Source organism: Trachurus trachurus (genome assembly GCF_905171665.1).
Source record: "Trachurus trachurus genome assembly, chromosome: 5".
Lineage (NCBI taxonomy): Eukaryota > Metazoa > Chordata > Actinopteri > Carangiformes > Carangidae > Trachurus > Trachurus trachurus.
The window spans coordinates 15,325,905-15,348,886 of NC_139896.1; the positions used below are offsets into that span (position 1 = coordinate 15,325,905).

Consider the following 22,982-nt stretch of genomic DNA (forward strand, 5'->3'; position numbering starts at 1 on the left):
CACACACACACACACACACACACACACACACACACACACACACACACACACACACACACACACACACACACACGGAGGCGTGTGAAAGCCACCTGTGGCAGCTCTGCAGTCCAGTCTCTGTGGAACATAGAGGGGTTGAGACCCAGGAATAACTCAGTGTGGGACTAAACTCAGTGTGCTGCTTGCTGACACTCTGACCCCCCGCCATCACACAATCAACCCCTCGCCGCTACTCACGGCGGTCGCTGCCGTGTTGGCTAAATAGTTTGCCACCTTTCCTTCTTCATCCCTCTGTTCTCTTTCCTCCTATACAAACCCACACACCTAGCCTGGAAATAGCAGTCAGGCATTTTGATACAGATTGTTGTGGGTTAAAGCTGCTGATATTTTATTTCATTGGTTACAGATGACAAGCATTCCCAATGCTGGAAGCAGCGTTTAGGAAATGGGACACTAACCAAAAATATGCATTATGTTTTAATTTGAAATTTCAATTTTGGACCTTTAAAACAAAATCTAAAGAGACGCATCCATACACACACACACGCACATACACACGCACATCACATCACACAAAAACTGTGATATCACATTCAAAGTCAACAGTAGTCAAACAGGTGGCATCAAATGAGTTTGAGTGCTGTTGTTCCCTCCATTTGCAGCTGTATTTAATGTGCCACGGGGCAGCTGTGCAAAATGGATTTTTTTTATGATTCAAAGTTTGAATACGCACACACACACACACACACACACACACACACACACACACACACACACACACACACACACACACACACACACACACACACACACACACACACACACACACACACACACACACACACACACACACACACACACACACACACACAATTTGCACAGGTTTAAAGCCTTGGCAGACAGGTGGCTGTGTGTTGAAATGCAGCATTATCACGCATTTGGCAAAATGCTGGCAGTTTTTTTCTTCAGTGTTTCCTGGTGGAGTGCAGCACAGTGCCAAACTACATGATGCTGTTCAACTAATGTGGCTCTACTTATTGGGGAAGGTGCACACCTGGTTTAACATATGACTGTGACTTTTACTGAATTGTCAGAATTTGCTCTTCAGTCCAAATTACAGAGCAAGTTATTTCAAAAGAGAATAAAATAGTTGTGTTTTTATATCAACGTGTACGTTTTAATTAGACATGTAATATGATATAACATGTATTTAATATATTCCACACAGTCAACTGTTTTTAATGCATGAGTGATAAGTATTAATCTGTGTTGGATAAATATCTATTCTAATATTGTGGTCCTGGATTCAATCATATTTTTGGCTCCACAGATGACATGATTTTTACTGTAATAAAGAAAAAAAATCAGTTCAGTAAAATGGGATCAACACGAGGTTGTTTTTGATTGAGTCAAGCAAAGCAAATTAAATATACCCATGACGCTGATGATGAAGACACCTCACTATCAATAAATTACAGCAGATGTTGCCATCTTGCCCAAACCAGGCTGTAAGAGTTGTACTTGTAATACAAGTTTGTTAAAGTAGCAGTCATGGGGTTATTAGTGGAAGGAGCAGCAGTAGTTGTAGCTGCAGTAACTGCAGTAGGTGTTAGGTATCAGCGGAGGCCAATTCATCCTAGTTTGCCAAATGTTTAGCTTTATTCTTGATTTCAGGGTCATTTTAAAGTATGTATGTACATAAATATGAATATGTAGATGTAGATGTTTATGTAGTACTTGTTTTGAAGCCACAATTCTCCACAGATATTTGAATTGCAATCCTTCCACATAAGGGGTTTATATTGTGTTTACCAGCGATGTTTGTCAACAGTATAATCACATTTACTGTATTTGGCATTTCCAACAGACTTATATTCCTCTGGAAAATACTGACAAATCATAGTGAAACTCATACATGGAATAATGTTTATTTGAATGCATTGTGCAGCTGCAGTTGCAGTTACATTATTAGGCCCAGTGGGTGAAGGGAGTTTACTTTACCTGAACTCAAAGCTACTTCTGTGGAGTCCCTGATTCTCTGACTCATAAGCTGGTCATTGTTTTGTTTAAATCCAGCTATGTGTATGGATGTCATGTGATCCACATGCTTTCACTCGCTGACATTTGGCAGTGGAAGTTACACATATGTGAAAGATGTAGCATCACTTCAGGTGAAGGTGCAAACAAGTGGAACAGCATTAGCAGTCAACAAGTTTTGACAAATTAAACAATTAGCTTTGCGACAAATACTTCCTCACAGGCAGTGAACAAAGGCGAGACACAAAGAATGTAAACGTGTTCAGTTATGAGAAGAGTGCACCATACCTAAGATGGTTTCTATTCTATTATTGCAGAAGAACAGATCAATTGTGTTGTGACTGTCACACAAAATTGCAGTTAATGATAGTTCATTAACTTGTGTGACCCGCCGGAGGTTGAGCGCAAAGTTTCTCTGCCGGCTCTTCGTCACCGTTGTTTTGAACACACTTTTGTGTTGCACTACTTTTTGATTCATCACTTCCGGTGTGGAGATTTCCAGCAGTGACCACAAAGAGGTCGAGTTCATTGCACCTCAGGAGACGACATGGCCTTTACTGGTTTTGCTTTTAAGTTATAGGTGTACTTTATTGTGCAGCTTAAAACACACACACATGCATATACATCATCAAGGCTTTGAGCCTTAGACCCCTGGCAGACAGGTGGCTTTGTTCACAAACACAGTGTGCAGGCTGGGAGAGCTGGGTGAAGTGGAGGGGTGGGGGGGTGGGGGGGGTCTAATCATTATTATGCTTTCCGCAGAATGGTGGCGCTCCGCATTTTTTGCCGTGTTCCCGAGTTGGTCGGCACATTCCGCTGGCATTGTTATCCGGCCCGTTTCCTGCGGCCGGCGGCTTTTGTCAGCCTCTCCCCCATTGTCCCGGCTTCCTTTGTTCCCCGGCTCCAACAATGGCTTTTTTTCTGCCTCTTTATATATATGTGCACTTTTTGCCCTTGTGTGTTCTGTTTGTTTTGTTCTGCTGTCTGCTGTGTTTTTCTTTCCTCCTGCTGCAAAGCTGGGAAATAACACACACATACACACACACACACAAGCCTGGGTTGATTTGTTCAAGTTCACTGTGGTTCAAATCTGTCTCACTCAACCTGTCCTCTCCACCTTTCTCTCTCTCTCTCTCTCTCTCTCTCTCTCTCTCTCTCTCTCTCTCTCTCTCTCTCTCTCTCTCTCTCTCTCTCTCTCTCTCTCTCTCTCTCTCTCTCTCTCTCACTCTCTCGCTCTCTCTCTCTCTCTCCCTCACTGCCCCCCCCCCCACCTCACCCCCCCATTACCTCCTATTATTTACTGTCACACACTCTGTGACTTCAGGTGGTGGTAACACAACCAGCGTATAGCCCTGTGCGGTGTCTTCTGCAGTGACCAAAAAACAGTGGCACTGCAGGGCATTAATGTGTGATGGGCCAGTTTATCAAAAAAAATAATTAAGTCAGATGTACTGTAACCATAATAAATACAGTCAACACAGCCTTTGTTTCTAAGTTTTACATGTACAGTACTAATTCCACACTGATCACAATCACCTTTTTTCTTCCTTGAATAAACTACTGTCAATGAAACTCATGTTTCCAACTACTGGCCTTTTTTTTTTTTTGCTCAATGTACATAATCTGCAACACCTGCATGAAGTGTGTTATTGACAATAGTTTAATGAGGAAAAAAAAACAGCAAGCAGAATTGACTGAGCTGAACTGCTGAGGGAAAAGGATAATTCATGACTCCATTGTTGCACTGATGGAAGTCAGAGATGGACATTGTTGGGGTTTTACTTCTAAGATACCCTTTCTCCTTTTCCATTTCACTTTTTCATCTTTTTTGTAACTCTAGAAGATGTAAATGTTTCCATCCATACAGTTTGTTCAAGACAGGAAATATACCGTCTTGGCCTTTCTGTATAAAAGGTGCAAACATGGACGGGAGGGGCATTGCTGCTCTGACAATAAGCTGGGAGTGGAGGTAGAGCCAGATCAACATCATCAGTGTAAAAGGCAGACCCAACATGGTGGGGCAGACGCCAATGTTGTTGTGTTGCACATCACGCCTCTTGAGTATGGAGCGTATGTTAGGTGTTTGGTTCATTATAATCAAGGATAATTAACGTTCTTAATGGCAGTATCTCGTGTATCCTGTAGCGTTTTACCCCTTTTGTGCCACAACACATTAATTTACACCTTTACACCTCTGATTCACTGGGTCCAAGACACAGAGCTGTAGTCCTGCTGGGTTGACTTGTTTGTAACAATCATGTATAAGGTACTATAGGAAACAATGCCAGGGAGCGATCCATCCTTATGCACATGCACTGACAGATTGAACAATGACTGGGATAACCTTTATATAACAACTATTCTTATTATTGTGCACAAGCCCATTCTTGTTTTGTGATTCATGGCTAACGATATTAGTGGCTCATAGTGCATGAGGTGGTTGACGGGTTTCTCTGTTTTGATCCAAACATTACACATACAACATTACTTGACAACAGTTTGATGGGTTACTATTAAATTGCTATGAAACAGCTGTTTCTCTTTAAGTTGTCTTAACTTGTTTCTGATTTTAGACCAAGTGGGCATAAAGATGATAAAAACAGATACAGTATTTACATTTTATTTCTTCTAATGACCAAATAAAATGTTGGTATGGCAAGCAGCCAAACCTGACCACACCTAAATGACACTCATTATTATGTGTTTTATTGATCTTCCAACAGAATGGTTGAGCCCAGCCCTCCAGCGCTGCACCTCCTATCCAGCGGGGATGTCAGCATGGCAGGTGTTGGTGTCAAAGTAGAACAGGAGGAGTCCAGCGAAGGGGGCGGAGTCGCCATCAACGCCGTACCTCCAAAGACATCTCCTTTACGTGATTGGTCCGGAAATCAGCCACTGGAGGCCCGCCAGCTGACCCCGCCGCTGTCCCGCTCGCCTTCGGTAAGGATATGACGAAAGGTGTGAAAGTGCAAGAAAGGCTGTTGACAGGCATTTAAGAAACGTGGGAAGCGTCACGGATTAAAATGTCAAAGTCAAACATGTGCTTTTCCTTATCCTGGTCTGAGGCTTTGTCAGTTGATGTTCTCTTTTTTCTCTGTGTCCTGACAGGAGGGCTCTCCAGGTAAAGAGCTGCCTCACAGGCAAAGCCCCATGGGACTGAAGGAGGTCAGGACACGCGATCGACCAGAGGGGCAATCCAACTTCAAGGAAGGTGTGTCTAAACTCTTAACAGGGTCTCTTATCCACTTACTGCTCTGCAGTGTCAGGACTAGTGATGACAGAGCTGCCAAGTAATTGTACTCGTATGAAACTGGAAAAATATCTCCTGTTTGCGAAGTTGAACGATGACTGTGCAGGCTGAGTGTTCATTCTGTTTTGTTTGGCTCACCCTGCCACACTGTTGATATCCTGTTTTCAATATTTCTTTTCAAAATAATCTTAATGCGGGGTCCATTTACCAGCTTTTTCTGGAAATGTTTTGCTGTTAAAACAATACGCTCATTAAGAGTGGAAAGCTACTTTCTCCAGCCTTATTTCATACATCTTAAATCAGTTACATTCTTTATTCATTCACTTAGAAAACAGTCAGCCAATCAGAAAAGCAGCACAGTCTCCTCCCTTCTGATTGGCTTACACACATTTTCTCACGAGAGCTTCAGAAGAAGCTTGAGAGATGAGCTCTTGAATCACACTGAGATGGTTTGTGATTCTTAAAACTATAGGCGACGTATATCTTTTTATTATTAACATTTAAAATAAGACAGGAAAAGTGTGAAATAATATAATAAAGTACTGGATTGATTCCTATGACATTTTGTACAGATTAATGTTCCTCTGAGGATGCATGCTCTGTCTTTATCTTGATCTTTACAAAAGAAAAGGGCAAAGAATAAACATTCAAGGATATTGAAGATGATTAGCGGATGTCAGGGAGCTTCTGTCAATATAAGGGAGACCCCAGGAAAGGTGGGATGTCTATGATCTAATATCAGGAGCTGAATTTGGGGTGAATAGCTGGTCGACATAGACACGATTGAGATGATGTATCCGCTGAAACATGGGGATAATGGCACACATTCTCACACTGTCTCACCTGGAGGCATTCGTAGTGTTAAATTTAGTTCATGTGAAAACTGACAAAAATAGTTGTGTCAAGAGCGAAAATAGAGAGAAAGTCAAACCCGGCCATAAGATTGTTTGAGGGTGGGCAGGAATGGCATCTTTAAACGATTTAACTGGTAAACATTAGGCTAAACACCAGTTAGCATGCTGATGTAGCATTTAGCATTTTACGAGCTAAGGCGGCCCATAGCACGGCTGTGAGCTCTTTAGTCATGTCGTAACTTTGGATGTAATTTCTATTAGGCTAGTTATGATAAAACAACCCAGGGATGCAAATGCAGCACTGCTACAGCATGATACACGAATGGTCTGATGATCAGACTAGGTTATAACCAACATAATCTATGTAAATGAGATCCACTCTGTCATGAAACCTATTCTGATAGCAAACATGAAAGCTTGAGATAACCTCTTTGCACTGTCTATACAGTGTCCTCAGTGTCTCTGGGTTGTATCAGTGAGGGCACTTCCACCAGAAGAGGCTTTTTCCAGTGGTATCAAATATTTATCAGATATTTAATTTTTAAATTTGATCAGTTAAAATTGAAGATGATGCAGTGGTTAATTTTTACACAAGGCCGTTTCTACAGCATTCAGCAGCAGTGGCTGTCAAGCGAACTGTATTTGGATCCAAGCTTGATCCACCTCAACAAGTTCTCACCATTTGAAAACTTTTGTATCAGTGCAGCTCCTCAGTCTGTCTCCTTTTTCAGCTTTATTTGCTTCTATGAGGGTCTTTCTCGCTCACTCTCAGACATGTCCATACAATTTTCTCACCAACCAAGCTTTGAAGACTCCATATCTTATGTGTTTAAGTGCACCACATTCTGCGACTATTCAGCATTAAACAATGATGTCTGCTGAAAATCGATGCACAGAAGTGACGATTTGTCTAGCGAAGTGAGGGTGTTGTTTGGTTCCTGAATGGGTTCAGGGAGATCGGGGGTGCTTCTTTTTGTTCAGTTCCTCATATGTGTAGTAAAAGCCTGCTCTTTGAGCTGCTGCTGAGACTCTCTCTGCCCTCAACTCTTTCACCAGCCTGCACTCCTCGTCTTAAATTTTTCTCAAATTCTCCCAACTGGCTGACCTTGGATTGTTCGCTGTCCAAATATTGATCCACTCAAACACTCAAAACTTCTCCCAGATGCACAAACAACCTCTGCCCTTCGGCACCTCAAATGCCTTCTTCAATCAGTGCCATTAGGGAGGCAGAGAAGAAGGCTGAGAAAGTAGTTTGGTGTCAGATGGATTTTATTTGACAGAATATATTTTTCACACCATGTAGTGCAGCTCTGTGTGGTTCTGCTGAGTACCTGTTGTGTCCTGTTAACAGTAATGCCCACCATTGAGAAGCTGCTGAGTGCTGACTGGAAGGAGAAACTTCTGGATAAAAGCACAGTGGGGGCAGGACAACTGCGAGGTCAGCTTTCAGACACCACCTACACACACCTCTGTACTATGTCTATAGAATTATTTGTTACACTTCAGTCTATACACTATTGATAGACATATCTGCTTTATTTTTTTCCTTTGCCTTATTAATTGAAAAATTGTTGTATAAGTTGTTGCACATTTCAAAAGCAAAGCTTGGCTGTGTGCAGTAATGTGATGCACCGCTGGATAAAATCTGTGATAAAAACAATGTCTCAACACTCAATTCTTCCACTCAAATGTGGTTTTGTTGTTTGAGTACAACTCAAGTGTTTTCACTTGTAGTCCAATTTGTAATTTTGGTAAATGATATATAAAAATACATCAAAACATTTAATTATCCAATGCAACCCTTATCTACCATGTCTCATCTTAACTGTATTTCAAAAAGAAATGATGATGAGATATTTTTGGAACCAAAATGGTAAAATGTAGCACTTTTAGTGTAGTACCTAAGTTTCTTTTCTGATTTTCCGCATCCTTAATATGACTTATTGTATTACTTTATGTATTCAGTTTAGTTTTTATTGGTTTGAAAAGCACAACGTTGTACTTTAAATGCATTTCTATGCCTCTGGAAAACACTTGAATTGCCTTATGTCTGAATGGTGCTACATAAACAAACTTGCCTCACATTACCTCTGACTTCCCCACAGGTACCCCCGAGTCTCTGGCGGAGAAGGAGCTCCAGCTGCTGATGATGATCAACCAACTGAGCGGTCTGAGAGAGCAGCTACTGGGGGCTCACTCCGAGCAGAGGAACATGGCCGCCCTGCTGCTGGAGAAACAGCAGCAGCAGATGGAGCTGGCTCGACAACAGCAGGAGCAGGTGCCGTTCAGAATCCACGCATCTGCCGTCATTATCATAAAAAAAATAAACACACATGTAACTTCAAAACAAATGATCCCCATCTAAAAATTCATAATGATCCTTTCCGACCAGGCAGACCACAATCAAATCAGGAGCTAAAAGTTGTCTGTGTTCATTCATGTTAATGTTTTGACTGTTTCTGAAGAACCCTGAAAAGTTGGCACGATAGACGGATGTCAGATTCGCACACAAAGAGTCAACAGCTTTGTTTTTCTTTGTAATCCACTACTGTACAACGGTATTTACATTTGAATGACTGTGAATGCAGTGTTGACTGGGAGAGTAAATATGTCAAACAGGAAAGACAGCAGAGTGCTGCTTCTTCTGCTTTATTCTTATCTTAGTTTGTAACTTGATATAAACCACACTTCTTACCTGTCATTCACTCACCCACTTACTTTCACTCCAACTTTTTTTTCAAAGAAGAAAGCATGATTTGACCTTTTATTCTCAACTCCCATCTCCCGTTCTAATATCAGCACTAGTTACACCTAGTGGCCTGCAGTCTGCAGAAGCACTTAAAAAGTATAATACTGTTCTATGATTAGGGTGCTGTAACTTTGCTACGACAGGCAGTTTGGAAAATAAATATCCAAATCACTGAAGCCGAGCCAGAGGATTTCTCTTCTTTCATTCTATGTGCTTGTTAACATCTGGCACCCTCAGATGTATTATGCCAATAGCACCTACTGTAGGCTGAAGCCTTACACACACACACGGCTACAAAGAGCTGCAGGGAGCTTATTTCTGTCTAACCTTTCACCCCCAGATTATTTGTCATGGTCAAACTTGTTTTAACCCTAAATCAACAGTAATTACTGTGATATCACACCGGCCACCAAAGCCAATTTTGCAATTATACTGTATACCTCAAGATCTATAAGAAGATTTTGACACGTATGCAAAATTTGTGGCATCCTGTGTGTCAAAGAAGAAAAAGATCCAGGGCCATCAAAACAGACCAAAGACTCAAAACTAAAGTTAGGTTCTAAAAGGTTCCTGTGGTTTAAAAGGTTAAAACTGGGTCAGTGAGACCAGTAGATCAGTCAGTGCTTAACTAATGTGCCTCACCCTAAACCCATATCTACAGTAAACCCAACCCTAACCCAAACCTAAAAGACAAATATATTGTATATGTATATAATTGTAATTCAATGTAATAAAATGTAGTAATGTCTTACTGAATGTTGGCATTTCTCAGTATATTTTGAATGAAAACTTTTGTTTGTGAATGAAATCTGAGCAGGAGAAATGTTTCATAGGAGTCGTACAATCCTAGAGTGAATTGAATTTGGTGGAGCTTCAAGCAGAGTTTCTGAATGAAGCCTTGATCGTGGTGCAATCCATGCTTTGTGCTTTGTGTGAGCCACTTAAATACATGGCGCTTGTGTGAAGGTGAACGTGTCTTGTGTCTCAGATCGCCAAGCAGCAGCAGCAGCTGATTCAGCAGCAACACAAGATCAACCTGCTTCAGCAGCAGATCCAGGTCAGCTCCTCTCAAGACCCTCACACGTCTTCACGTGTCGCAGCACAACACAACACAGAGCTTTTATGTAAGGTGTGTATCCTGCCTTGTCCCAGCAGGTAAACATGCCCTACGTGATGATCCCGGCTTTCCACCCCAACACCCAGTCCCTGTCAGTCACCTCTGACCCCCAGATGACCCTGCCACTTCAACCAATCCCCTGCAAGCCAGGTCAGTCATCATTAAGCTAGCATAGGTTTACAGTAACTCTCGTTATACTATCAATCCAAAGCGGTAATGGCAAAATTCAATGGCGTTTTTATTTTTTCAGATGGCTTTTGTTAACAAAGATATTTCTAAATCTTTTATTTTTATTAAATTTTTTGATATTGTCTGTCATTATAATGTCTCACTGGGCTGAACAGACAGAGCATGGATTCTTGATTGTTGACCTCAACAGTGGTCACGATCCACATTTCTATCTAAATACATACAAATTGCTACTGTGAAAATATCAAAGCCTCAGTCCACAGAGTAATGTACAGAGCCTGTACTCAGAAACTGTAACTGTAACTTTATGATGTCACAACTATGCAGTCATTGATCTCAGTCCTGTCCCACCTGTTCCCATAGTTCAAACTTTAAAGAGTTTGACCTCTCTGAGTGTTTTACCTGAAAGCTGCTATATTATATATATATTTTTGAGAATGCTCAGAAAACAGCCAATCAGTAGACAGACTCAGAACCTCTTCTCTTCTGATTGGCTCACTGACCTGTAATTCGAGAGGCCTGAGAGAGGAGATGTAAAACTAGATGATTTTTGGTTCTCAGTATATCCTCTTATAGATCAGTACTTCAAATAAAACAAAGGAGAAGCATAAAAACAGACAATCTTTAAAAGTGAACAAATGACTAAAAACAATATGGAGGGATTGGGATATGGGATATGGAATGCTGCCAAAAATTCAAAACGCTGCACCTTGGTCTGGAAATGTATCCAAGTCCGTCTTTAAAGATGGGGTTGCTTTGTGCCTGTGGAATTAAGTTTTTCTTTTCCATTCTGTCATCATAACTTTATTATTTAAATTATTTAATTGCAATTCTTAGGTCAATCTACCCCCACCACCCCTAACAACCAGCTGCTACAGTATATTGATAAGGATGTGTTGTGTCCCTGAGGTGATTAGATATAACCGTGGAGGGGTTTGAACAACACATCTATGACTTATCTGGCACAAAACACTACACAGTGATTTATAGCAGGCAGGATTTTACATCATGCGTTATCCCAATAATTTTTTATCTTTCATCTCTCAGGTGAACAGTACAATTACGCTGTTTATATTACAAATCAAACCGTCTTCAGTGTGTATTGTGGTCTTTTAATAATCCTCCCAAGGTTTCTCTCCAATGCTGAGAACGCTGAGGTTTGTTAGTTCTTTCAGTCTACTCTCACAAAGCACGTTATAATGGGAGAATGAACACTCAACTTATCTTACAATGGCCATGTTCTCTGAAGGCCAGAAACTTAAGGTTGGAAAATGGTCACCGTCAGCGCAGCTCCAACTCTATGAGTTGCCATCCGTGCTGCAACATCCTTGCTCGAGTGTTTTTGGAAGAGACTCAACTCAAGGCCTGTTCTGTAGAAAATGGAACGACGTCAGCGAGACACAAACGTAGACTTAAATTGAACAATATGGCTGATAGCACCTTTCATACACTTAATGCTTGTACAGTTTGCCGGCTATAGAGGGCACAGCTTAAAAAGCCACAGCGCTGTGCAGCCTGGCTTTCATGAGTCTTAAAAGCTGCGCTCATGGGTGACCTTGCCTTCTCTATCTTTTCAAACCTGACTGACACAAGGTCAGCCTTTAAAACATTGTTGGTTGAATTTGAGGATAGCCATTCATTTTCTTTCTTTATTTTAAGAAACTTGTGCGTCTGTGTGTGAGTGCTTCATAATGGCTTGACAGACGAATGTAATAAAAAAAAAATGGTATAGCTCTGTTGGGCTGCATGGAAGAGGTCAGCAACTGTAGGCAGAAATGAAGTTGTATTTTCTTTAATGTGAAAAGAGTGAAGCCTTGTGCGTTTTAATTTTGGTAGTGTGTTCTGTTTGTTTGCTTATTTGCATATGAACTTCTCTATCAATTGGACGTTGTACTTTGGGGAGTTTCCCTGGAAGTCCTAACAAAATGTTCCTTATGTTTTTACCTACGATGTTGAGAATCGTGTGAAGCAGCATGTCACCTATAAGTGAAAAAACACGCCCTGTTTCAGAGTGGATTTCATAGCACTGTAAGGTTTTAGATAACAAAGTCAGCTGATAATGTCATTTGTTCAAATTAATCGCAGCACCATGTAGCCTAGTTCAGGGGCCTCATTTATCAAAAAGGGTGTAAAAGTGCTACTAAAATTTCACGTACAGCGAAAAGCCAAAACATGGCGTACACCCAAAATATTTACACCCTTTTCAGATCTAAACCACACCCGTCGCTATATTGGGCGCGCCCTCAAAAATGCTTGTGCCCCCCCACTTGAGGCACAGATCTCTTAATTTATTTTCTTTCTTTTTTTATCATAGTAGATAATTTTGTTTTAAGAGCATTAATGTTGCATTATTTATAATTAAGACATTAAAAATATAAAGAAACAATGGTGTGATTATGTTTGATTGATGGGAATCTACAGTACAACAGCCTTTCACGGCCGTACTGAAAAGAAATTAGGCTACTTACGTGACATAGTAGACGTCATTGTAGCCGTGCAACAGCCGCGCGTTTTTAAAGTGAAGATGTAGCCTATGAGTTTTCGCCTGCTTACTATTTCTTTGCCGGTTCATCCTGGTTAAAAAACCCTAGAACAGTCTGCTCTGCAAAATGTTTGGTTGAAAAAAGAGATCAGCACCACTACTTCAAAAAATCCTAGCGGAGACACTGCATAATCCGAATCGGGGGGGAAGGGTGTAAAAAAAGGTGTATCCACAATGATAAATGAGGCCCCAGAACTGTTTGAAGAATCGGTACTATCCACCAAACTCCTAAGACCACAGACGGAGAAACAGGCAGGATGAGCAAACACATACTCCTAATGAAATAATGAAAACGTGTGATTTGTAGTGACCTACAACAGAAAGAAGCGGCAGAAATCACAACTTCTACTCGGGACTTTCACAATGAAGTCAGAACTGAAACAGGATGCAGATTGTGATTCAGATCACAGATTGCGATTCCACCTGAAAAGATTGTCAAATGATCTTTTTGCCAAATTACCCACTCCTAGTCTCACCACTCAGCAGACATCTTGGCAGTGGACCTTGGCAACCGTTTCCGTGATCAGGCTCCTACCTAAATGAATGGGGAGAGTGCCATATCTGCACTTTAAATTATCTTCATGAAATAAAAACTTCATGTTTAGTTTACTTCTACTATGCATGCACATGGTTTGGCTTGCACAACAACATGATTGGCCCAATATATTTCTGCTCAGACGTTAGCTGACGATTTATTTCATATAACGTAGGCTATTATTTATTTATTTTGTGTCTCCTTAGTTTAATTTAAAAGATATTCATCAAACATATATTCGGTGCATTTGAATCTGTGTTTACAAGTTTTTCACGCAGAATATTGTTTCATCTTTTACAGCTGTGGATTATCCCATGCAACTGCTACCGAACCCTCATCCTGCCCCCGTGAAGAGGAGCAGTGGGTCCTTCCGACAGGTACAACATCACAAGGTTGATATGAGTTTTATATTATCTCACTGTGACAAACTCGTTTCCAACAAACATCAGTTTTGCGTACACCTACATTAGAGAGTTCATGTCTGTGGAATGTAAACAGGATTGAGGTAGTTCATGTGTTGGATATGTGTGGTTGGAGTGGTGATAAAGAAGAAGAAGTTCTCCTGATTAAACAGATAATGTGCTTTCTTGGTATTTTTTTTAGGCTGAAAAGCTTTTGGAGCACACCACACCCTCTGTTCAAAGGTTTAATGTGTGTGGTATAGGTGTGTATGTGTGTGTGCGTGTGTGAAGTATGAACTTTATTTGCACGGCTTGTTCTCAAGCAGAGATAGAGAAGCACGGCTTAAATAAACAAAAGGGGAGAGAGGATGAGGTGAACGTGAAGACAAAAGACCAGAAACGCTACAAAGGTGTGACAGATACGCTCCAACATGCCAAATCTGCTGTGCATAACCGGAATACATGCACAACCTCGCCCTTTGCAGTTACGCCTGAATGTGTGTGAGTGGCCCCACCCCTGCTCATCTGCTCTTGCTGTGTGTGTTTAGGAAGCCAGTCAGCCCTTGAACCTGACCTCCAAGCCAAAGGGGCTGGAGCTGGGGAAAACACCCAGTCCACAGAGTCTGGAGATGGGATCATTGGCACTGCAGGGAGCCTACAGACCCAGAGATCTGCAGAGAGAAGTATCCCACAGTCCACCACGCTCTGCCCTCAGTGAGTTCCACAATGTGTAAATCAAAGTTGTTGCATTAGTCACCGTCTGTGGTGACATGGTGAACCGTTTAGCCTTCTCCTGGGCCTGTGTTGTGTGTTTGTGTGTGTGTGCAAAACATTTTTCTTTTAAAGACAGTCTTTGGGGTTAAATTGTGACCACTAGAAGCGCTATGGAGCAATACTTTAAGTAGTGCGCGCCCATTTACAGTAGCTTGTATCATTGGGCATTTTCACAGGTGATGTTGTGACACTGTTGTAATGCATCAAGTGGTTTGGCACTGAGCCAACACTGGGCAGGGAAGAAGAAGACTGTTAGTTGGCAGGCATGGGTGTAAACAATATCAACAACTCTAAATTCCTCCATAGAAATAGCTTTGCAAAGACTTTATGAGAAAGGAATTGCATTCGAAATTCATTGATTTGGCCACCAGGACACGGACACACACACACACACACACACACACACACACACACACACACACACACACACACACACACACACACACACACACACACACACACACACACACACACACACTGTGTGTTTACCGTGTAACACCAAATGAAAACATAGGATATTCTCTAAGTCCCATGTGCTGGCTTCAAATAATTCAGAATCAAATTCTCATTCAAATTGTGGTGGGCTTATTTTTTGTCTGGAAGGCATCAAGTCAGATCATGCCAGAGTCAAATAATTTTAAATTTAATGTAAATTGATTGATTGAGATCTTTATTGACAACAGACAAATGTTTACAAAGAAAACATACATCGACACAACTGCTGCCAAAGGGATAAAAACACAAAAAGAGCCGACAGCTTATTTCCATTGTGGTCCCTTTAGTGAGTGAAATGAAAAGATAAATATCAGGTTTTTTCCATCACTGATTCATACCACTACATCCTTGGTGTTGTGTGGTGCAAAAAGAAAAAACATTTTTATGCATGTACTGTAATGAGCAAAAGGGAAGTTAGCACAAACATTGATAGCCTGCATTGAAGAACGTATAGTACCACCAACAGTGTTTGATTGACTGTGTGCCAAGTATAAATACCACAGTAATGATCACTTGAAAACAAACAGGAACAAAGCGGGGGCTGTAGGTTATCACACTAACATGCTTAAGCTTCATAGACATAAAACTGAGCTACACCGAATGCACAGTTGCCTAATCTCTATCTTTGTGTTTCTGAAAACCACATTGTCATCGGCATCATTTCATCACAGCTGCTTCTTCGGCTTCCTCTGTCTAACATCGCCTTCCTTCATCATCACCTCATTCCTCATTTCTGCTCTTTTCCTCCCCCCTCATCCTGTCTTCTCGTTGTCAGGTTTCCTCGGAGACGGCGATGTGGTCACCCAGGCCATCCACGATGCCCAGCAGCTCCTGAGGGGCCACAGCAGCGGAGGGCGAGAAAGGGAGCGAGACAGGGAGAGAGAGAGAGACGGCGGTGGAAAGATGGTGAGTTGAACCTCAATTTACACAAGATTAACAAACACAGTCACAAGGTTTCTGTTTGGAGCCTTTTCTCGCATGCACATTATTAAGTAAATGTTGGCACATGTCTGCAAAAAGGGACGAGAGCTCCTTTTACATTAAAGCTGTGATGGCAATTTACTAATTCACACCTTTCTGTAACACTTCCGATGTGGCACAAGTCTGAGTGAGTAGAGAGACGGAGTAAATACACATTTCACACTCTTACCTGAGGCTTCTTCACATCTTTTTTCACATCTCTTATTTTGGTAGTTGTACCTATAATTCCCTCCCCAGTTTTTGTAGTTTGTTTCTCCTTCTAGGATTTACTGATCGGGACGTGTGGGTCACACAAATATATCATCCATTTTATTTTGATGGTTACATTAATATTCCTAATGCTCATAGCTCTGTAGCTTATGTCATAGAAACAAAGAAAGCTGAGGTTCCAGGCTACAATCTTTTACATGCATACAGTGAGTGTGTGTTGGGTTGTGAACTTTTGACCAACCCAACACTGTCTGAAAACTTAACACCATGCAGCAGCGATGATAACGACGACAAGTGCCAAAAACTGCAGTTCCTAATATGGCCACTCAATGCTAACTCCAAAAGTCAGCCATAGACTGTTACAATGTCCAATTTTACAGCAGAAATAACATGTTCACAGCCTGTTACAAAAACATTTTTGGTCTTGTTTGCTGCTTTTCTCCTTCAGGACACTGAGAATGTGTGAATATTTTACTACATTCAGTGTTATTCAGGTGTAAAAATCTCCTCAGAAACCTTTGGGTGACATTTCAGAGGCTTTAATTACAATTTATAGTAAACATGTGCAGGACACCAGGGCTGCTTCTGCTACTTTACTAATGAGTTACTCATGCTAGGTCTCCTGTGTAGACACAGTGTGGCTCGTACTGTTATTCAGATCTTCAGACACGTTTCTGTCCAGTTCAGCCGATTTTCTGCAGAAACGAGTAGTGAGCAGAACATTGACCTTATCACCTTTGAAGCTAATATGGCTAACATGTTAGCAGACAATTGCTTATTTACAACATTACAACATTATGAGTGATTTGGAGCCATGTTTGTGACAATCTCATGAATGTAACCTCAGTATCCGCTTATTTGTTTTAGCTCTGTTTTTGGTCTCTACCAACTCCTGAGGGAAATGCATGGCTCTTCAGCTGCTTAATGCTCCACTATGTTTACCACACTTAATATGAGGACACAGTCTCAGTGTCTCTCTCTCTCTCTCTGGATAACGTGTGTGGGTCTAATTAGGGGTCAGAGTCAGGTTTAGCATTACAGGGAGTCATGTACTCCTCCTGAGGATTTAACTGACGGAGGATTGTCCCAGCTGTAGTAGATTCACACACAGAAGCGTATTGTTTCGCCACTGTATTTTAGGTGTTGCCCCCTGGAAACTACTGATAAGTAAACAGACAAAGAAGTTTATGTCTGTGTTGTTTCCATTATTAGTAATTGAAAAGGAGCTTCCTATTTCCGAACAAACACAGTATCAGCTGCTGTTATTCTACATTTTGTGAGTACAGTACCGAAAAAGAACAAAATACTGTTTTAACAAACAAATTCAGTGAGACATGTGAATCTTTGTGTGCATCTATGTGGATATATTTGTTTTTGGAAGCCTTTAAAGACTCCATAAACTACATATTTCCTCTGAAACCAAATTATAAAATTCCTGGTTGTTATTTTTTGCTTTGGTTCCTTCAAAAACTGTCTTCTATTCTAGTCTTGGTTTTCATTCTTTGAGGTGGCTGAAGCTTTGGTCCCAGCCTCATCCTGGAGCAACAGCTGTTGCAGCCTCACAATACCACAAAGGCCTCAGTGTGGCATTGACGGAGCCACCTGCCCTCTCTCTTTGTCCACAATAATACTGTACTCTGCGGCTCTCCTCCTCTACTCCATTATCCTGCTCCATCTCGCCTGCGCTGCCGCTTTAACCCCGATACAGTTGACTGACCTATTTTGGTATTCCACTCCACCACACAGGGATAAATAATGTTTTACAGCACGGGAATAAATGATAGATAAGACACTGATGGTGTGATAGTTTTGCAAATGCACAATTTGTTGCGACATTCCCATCTCTGCCTTTTCTCCTTCACCTTTTCTTCCTCAAACAATAAACACCATTCTTCCTCCTCTGTAGTGTTGTAATTCCCTTTCTTTGCATTTACAGCTCTGCATTTAAACAGCAGCTGATACGGGGAGTGTGTCGTTTCTTTACCTTAAATAGCTCTGTGTGTAACACATGCGTGTCTTGAATACACCCCATGGACATCGGGTCATCTTTTTTACTGCAGCAGAAATTCAAATTACCGCTTTGTGCTCTGGTGTGAATATTTGTGTGCCCTTGGTGCATGTCTGACTTCACCTGTCTTTGTCTTTTGTGTGTCTGCAGGATTATAAAGATTCTTCACACAGTGAGAGAATGTCTCAGTCGGAGCGGGGTGAAGAAAGGCATGGCCTGCCGTCCACTGAGGAGCACCTCAGCAGTGACTCTGAGGGTGGGTGTCCCTGTGGGGAAGTGACATATTAATGTTAGAGTAATACGTACTGTAACTAGGTGGTGTTATTTCAAAGGCAGTACACACTATAGTCTTTTATTATTGCTCCCTCACTATATCACATTGACATTTAGGTATCCAAAAATAACGTCCACCTCCAGATTCAACTTTCTCAAAATACAACCTCACTGTCTTCACGTTTGGAAACTCAAATGAACTGAATGAAACTGATGCAAACATCAGGATGAAGAATGTAGGTGGGAAAGTGAATCATAAGTGAACAATACGAGACAATACAATAAGAAGCTTCCCTTTTATGAGTAATGGTTAATAAGGTGTGCTTAAAGATATTCACCAATTTTAAGGGTGTAACAAAGAAAGTTTTACAAGAGATGTACCACTCCTTGGGATAGTGAGTAACATATTCCTGCTTGGTGTGGTCGCCTGATTGTATCCTTTTTTATTATTATTCACCCTGTGCCTTGCCTGTTTCAGTCCCAGGCAGCTACGCCGAGGCTCGGCCCCCACCCTCCTCAGGCCACATCAAGAGACCCATGAATGCCTTCATGGTGTGGGCCAAGGACGAGCGCAGGAGGATCCTGCAGGCCTTCCCTGACATGCACAACTCCTCCATCAGCAAGATCCTGGGTGAGCCCAGCACTGGGTAGGGGTGGGTTTCACTCTGTGTCTCTATTCTGAGACACTGCCTGGAACATGTGAGGGCACAAATATCCACCTGCTTCTCCAACCGGACACACACAGACACACACACATTGGCCTGAATCCCTTTCCTTGGATGGGACCAAACATTTACTTTCGTCTCCGTTGTTAGAGAGTTTATGTACTTGTATGCAGCCGCCGTTCACACAGACACACACATACAGTATGGAGACATGAATACACACACATGCCTTTTAAGCATATCAGTAATCTAGTTGTGTTTTAAATACACAATCTTTTTACTAAATACTCTCAATTTACAAGGCATGAATTGTTCTTTCCCACCGTCACCTACAGAGGTAGGACCATTGAAGTCATGCTTATGCAAGTTTTGACGTCATTTACTGTGTTTCACACCTGTCTGTTTGAAGGTGTTTAACCACACCTGTGCACAAAGAGGAGGGGCTTCACAACTGAAATTGGTTTGGTAGAAATGAAACTACACATGAATACAGTGGGCAGGTCTCAGACTTAGAGAATCTACTGGTAGAGAATGATGATGTTATGTAGTGATCACTGGACATTTGTAATTTACTCCTCTTACAAATTTACAGCTCAAGTCATAGTGAAACAAACTACTGTAAGTACTAAGTACTTGGTCTTGGGCGCTTCTAGATGTTGCAGTAGATATTGTTGTGTAACCAACTCACCAATGAGGAGTTTGCTGACTGAATGTGTACTCGTGCATCTGTTGTGCTACATTCCAGTTTGTCAAAGATTTAACTTTAAGTGTTTCTACCACAAACATTAAACATGTCATATCTCACCTGGCAGCCGTGACACAGCTCTTTCAGTCTGTGGGCCCCAAGAACTGTCCAATGTCCACGTCCGTCTTTGACCAAGAACAGTGTAAATGTTCTTGCTCTGCACATTTTATCAAGTGCAATCGGTGTGGTGAGCCCTGTCGTCCTATTTACACAGGAAACAGAGTAGACTTGAAGTGTGGTCAGAGATGCGATCCCACAGTAATAGCGCTATGAATTATCTTTTATGTTTTAAAGATAAGACAAGATCAATCTCTGCAGATAAACTTCGTCCTCAGTATTGCAATCTTAATTGTTGCTGGAAACAGGTTCACAGGAAATAAAAAATAAGCTTCTCAGCTTTTACTTTATCTGCAACTGTAATGAAAAAAATTGCCCAATATGAACTAAAAAGTAAACAACTTTCAAATAATGCAACAGCTGGAAATGGAGCGCATTGTTCCATCCTGTTCTACTCTGCATTGACAAAACCCTTAGGAGACGTGTTTATTGTTTAGTGTTTCAAGTGTTTAGTCGCTTGAAGTCTTGTCACAGCCACAGTGAACGTTGTTCAGCAAAAGTCACTCAGCATGTTCTCACAGATTTACTGATACTGATGTTTTTGAGCCAGTGAGTCACATCGGTTTCAATTGTGATCACAAAAGACTGAAATGTTGATTAAATGCTAAAAAAAAAACAGGTTTGACTATTTTTATTTATTTTAGATGATCTGTTCTGGCATTTTGCCTTTATTGACCGCAGACAGGAAACAAAGTGAGACAGAGGTGTGTTAACCATACGGCAACCTGGACACCCTTCACAAGGAGTTTATTTTAACTAAAAAGGAAAAAAAAAAGTCATTTATATTTTAACTAATTATACGACAACTTAAATCAGGCTTAAATAGAATTGGCCAAATCTGTCAAGAGTCATTTTAAAGCAAACACACAAATCCCAGCCAAAACTAACACATAAACTTGTGGCGCAGTGAACCATCCCTCCATCCAAACCTGACATTCAGCAGCTAGAGAAGTTAGTTTTGTTTTCTCACTGCCTCTGTGCTGACGTGTCTCTGTCTTCAGGCTCCAGGTGGAAGTCCATGTCCAACCAGGAGAAGCAGCCGTACTATGAAGAGCAGGCGAGACTGAGCCGGCAGCACCTGGAACGCTACCCCGACTACAAGTACAAACCGCGGCCCAAAAGGACCTGCATCGTGGAGGGACGGAGGCTAAGAGTGGGGGAGTACAAGGCCATGATGAAGAACCGCCGGCAGGAACAGAGAGCGACCTACACACACAGGTAGAAACCAGAGAGACTGGCGTGCTCAACATAACTTTAAATAATATGAGAGAATTTGTCCCTGGCAGACAACACTGACAATTCACTCCATTAACAAGGGTTTGCTCTGAACCTCCACACACTGTAGACAATGTCTGCAGCTCCCAGGGCTGTTTTTTGTTGTTGTTGTTGATGTTGTTCTTGAAGACTCAAATAAAAGGGGTGTATTGATACTGAAGCTGGGCTGTTTTCAGTCTGTCCTTGGCGATGAATAGCATCTCTCGCCATTGTTCCCTCCAACTCCTCCAGTGAGTTAAGCTGAAGGAGTTGGAGGTGGCGACTGTTACCGTTGGTTGGTTTTGTTTTGAGTGGTTCTTTGTTTTAGTTGTTTGCCTCTCTTCTAGACTCTTTTAAAATACTAAACCTTAAAATCTGAATGTGGCTATTCAGTTCTGATCATTTTTGGGGGTTACATAGATATTTGTATGACAAGCCACATTTCTAGTTGTTTCTAGTGTCTTGAACAGTCAACCTGATGTGTTTCTTCAGGACTTAGTGGACTAAGTCAAATTTTTAGTGAGTGGGACGGATACATTGTAAATCAATAATTTGCAATGTTAGTTGACAATAATTTAAAAAAAGAAAAAAAGAAAAGGAATTTATTGAGGTTTTTAGTTTTCTATTTACCATCACCTCAAGTCGACTTATGGAAGAGTACTAATGTTAGTAAGACCTCACACCCCAGTGTTGATCTGTCAGTAAAAAACAGCACTGAGTGACCTGAGCATTGAGTATAGCGTGAGTCAGCACTAACATTGGTTGGTAAGTTAAGCTAACTAATGCTATTTTAGCACCAAAGGACTCCCCCATATAATAAAAGTCATATCATGTTATAATCATCAGATGTAGCCTAATAATTTTCTTTCTGAGACATCACTGTGATAAATGCCTAATTTGTAATAACTGTAGCCTAACCCAACTCATGGAGAAGCCAGTCAGTCGCTGAATTCATCCTTAACTGGCCAAGTATCCAAGATGAAATGGATTTAAGCTGTAGTAAACTATGCAAGTCAAGTTTATCTTGACTTTTAATCAAAGAACTAGACATGTGTGAATCATTTCCACATAATTGAACCAAGAGAGTTTCATCTGAGCTGTAGAGGTGCTTCACCTAACACTGTCAAGTATCATCGTAGTGTTTCCTTGCACAAAAGTAAATTCAGTTCAAATTCCATTGTGCACAAAGGTTGAGCATCTCAGAACGCTGAGTCATGTTATCGTCTCTTTCTTCGTGTCGTTTCAGTCAAACAGAGCCCCAGCAGATCCACTACTCCCATGGCGAAGGCCAGTACCCAGGCAGCACTGGCTCAGTCTCCGTGGCGACCATGCCCTTTCACCCCGCGTTGCTGGAGCATTACCTACCGCAGGTCCCGCCCGCCCCGCGCAGAGCAGAGGGCCACGCCCCGCCCACTCCCCTGTCCAGAGAGAGAGACAGGGAACGAGAGAGGGAGCGGCCCCCATACAGCGAAGGGGAGGAAAGCGACGGTGGAGAAAGGAGCGAGGGGGAACTGGTGCTCCTAACGGACTGAAAGAGGGGTGGGAGCGTTTATTGAAAAAAAAAAAGGAAAATGGAGGCGAGGGATGGGAGGGATGGGAGGCGAGTGAGGGATGGGAGGGGTGGTGAGGAAGGGGTTGACTGACAGTCAGAGAGGAAGAATAGAGGATGAACTGAGGAAAACATGGAGGGAGGAAGTTGTCAGTGAATGAGAAAATTGCTTCTCTGTGAGGAAACACTCACTCATTCTCGTCAGTCAGCAGTCTCGCCCACACACACACATATAAA

At 41.7% G+C, this 22,982-nt stretch overlaps 1 protein-coding gene across 1 annotated transcript in view; it reads left to right on the plus strand.

The window, feature by feature from the left end:
* Window positions 1-22,728, plus strand: part of sox13 (SRY-box transcription factor 13) — a gene marked incomplete at its 3' end in the record, with an annotated part of 40,933 nt that extends 18,205 nt beyond the window's left edge. Inside the window, exons 2-14 of the mRNA XM_083971613.1 lie at window positions 4,761-4,977; window positions 5,146-5,248; window positions 7,493-7,579; window positions 8,247-8,419; window positions 9,879-9,947; window positions 10,043-10,157; window positions 13,574-13,650; window positions 14,223-14,388; window positions 15,719-15,849; window positions 18,293-18,398; window positions 18,894-19,046; window positions 20,944-21,160; window positions 22,443-22,728. Of these exons, the coding sequence (XP_083827739.1) occupies window positions 4,762-4,977; window positions 5,146-5,248; window positions 7,493-7,579; window positions 8,247-8,419; window positions 9,879-9,947; window positions 10,043-10,157; window positions 13,574-13,650; window positions 14,223-14,388; window positions 15,719-15,849; window positions 18,293-18,398; window positions 18,894-19,046; window positions 20,944-21,160; window positions 22,443-22,728 (1,899 nt within the window). The 5' untranslated portion in view covers window position 4,761. The remainder of the gene's footprint in view (window positions 1-4,760; window positions 4,978-5,145; window positions 5,249-7,492; window positions 7,580-8,246; window positions 8,420-9,878; window positions 9,948-10,042; window positions 10,158-13,573; window positions 13,651-14,222; window positions 14,389-15,718; window positions 15,850-18,292; window positions 18,399-18,893; window positions 19,047-20,943; window positions 21,161-22,442) is intronic.
* Between the last annotated feature and the right edge of the window lie 254 nt (window positions 22,729-22,982).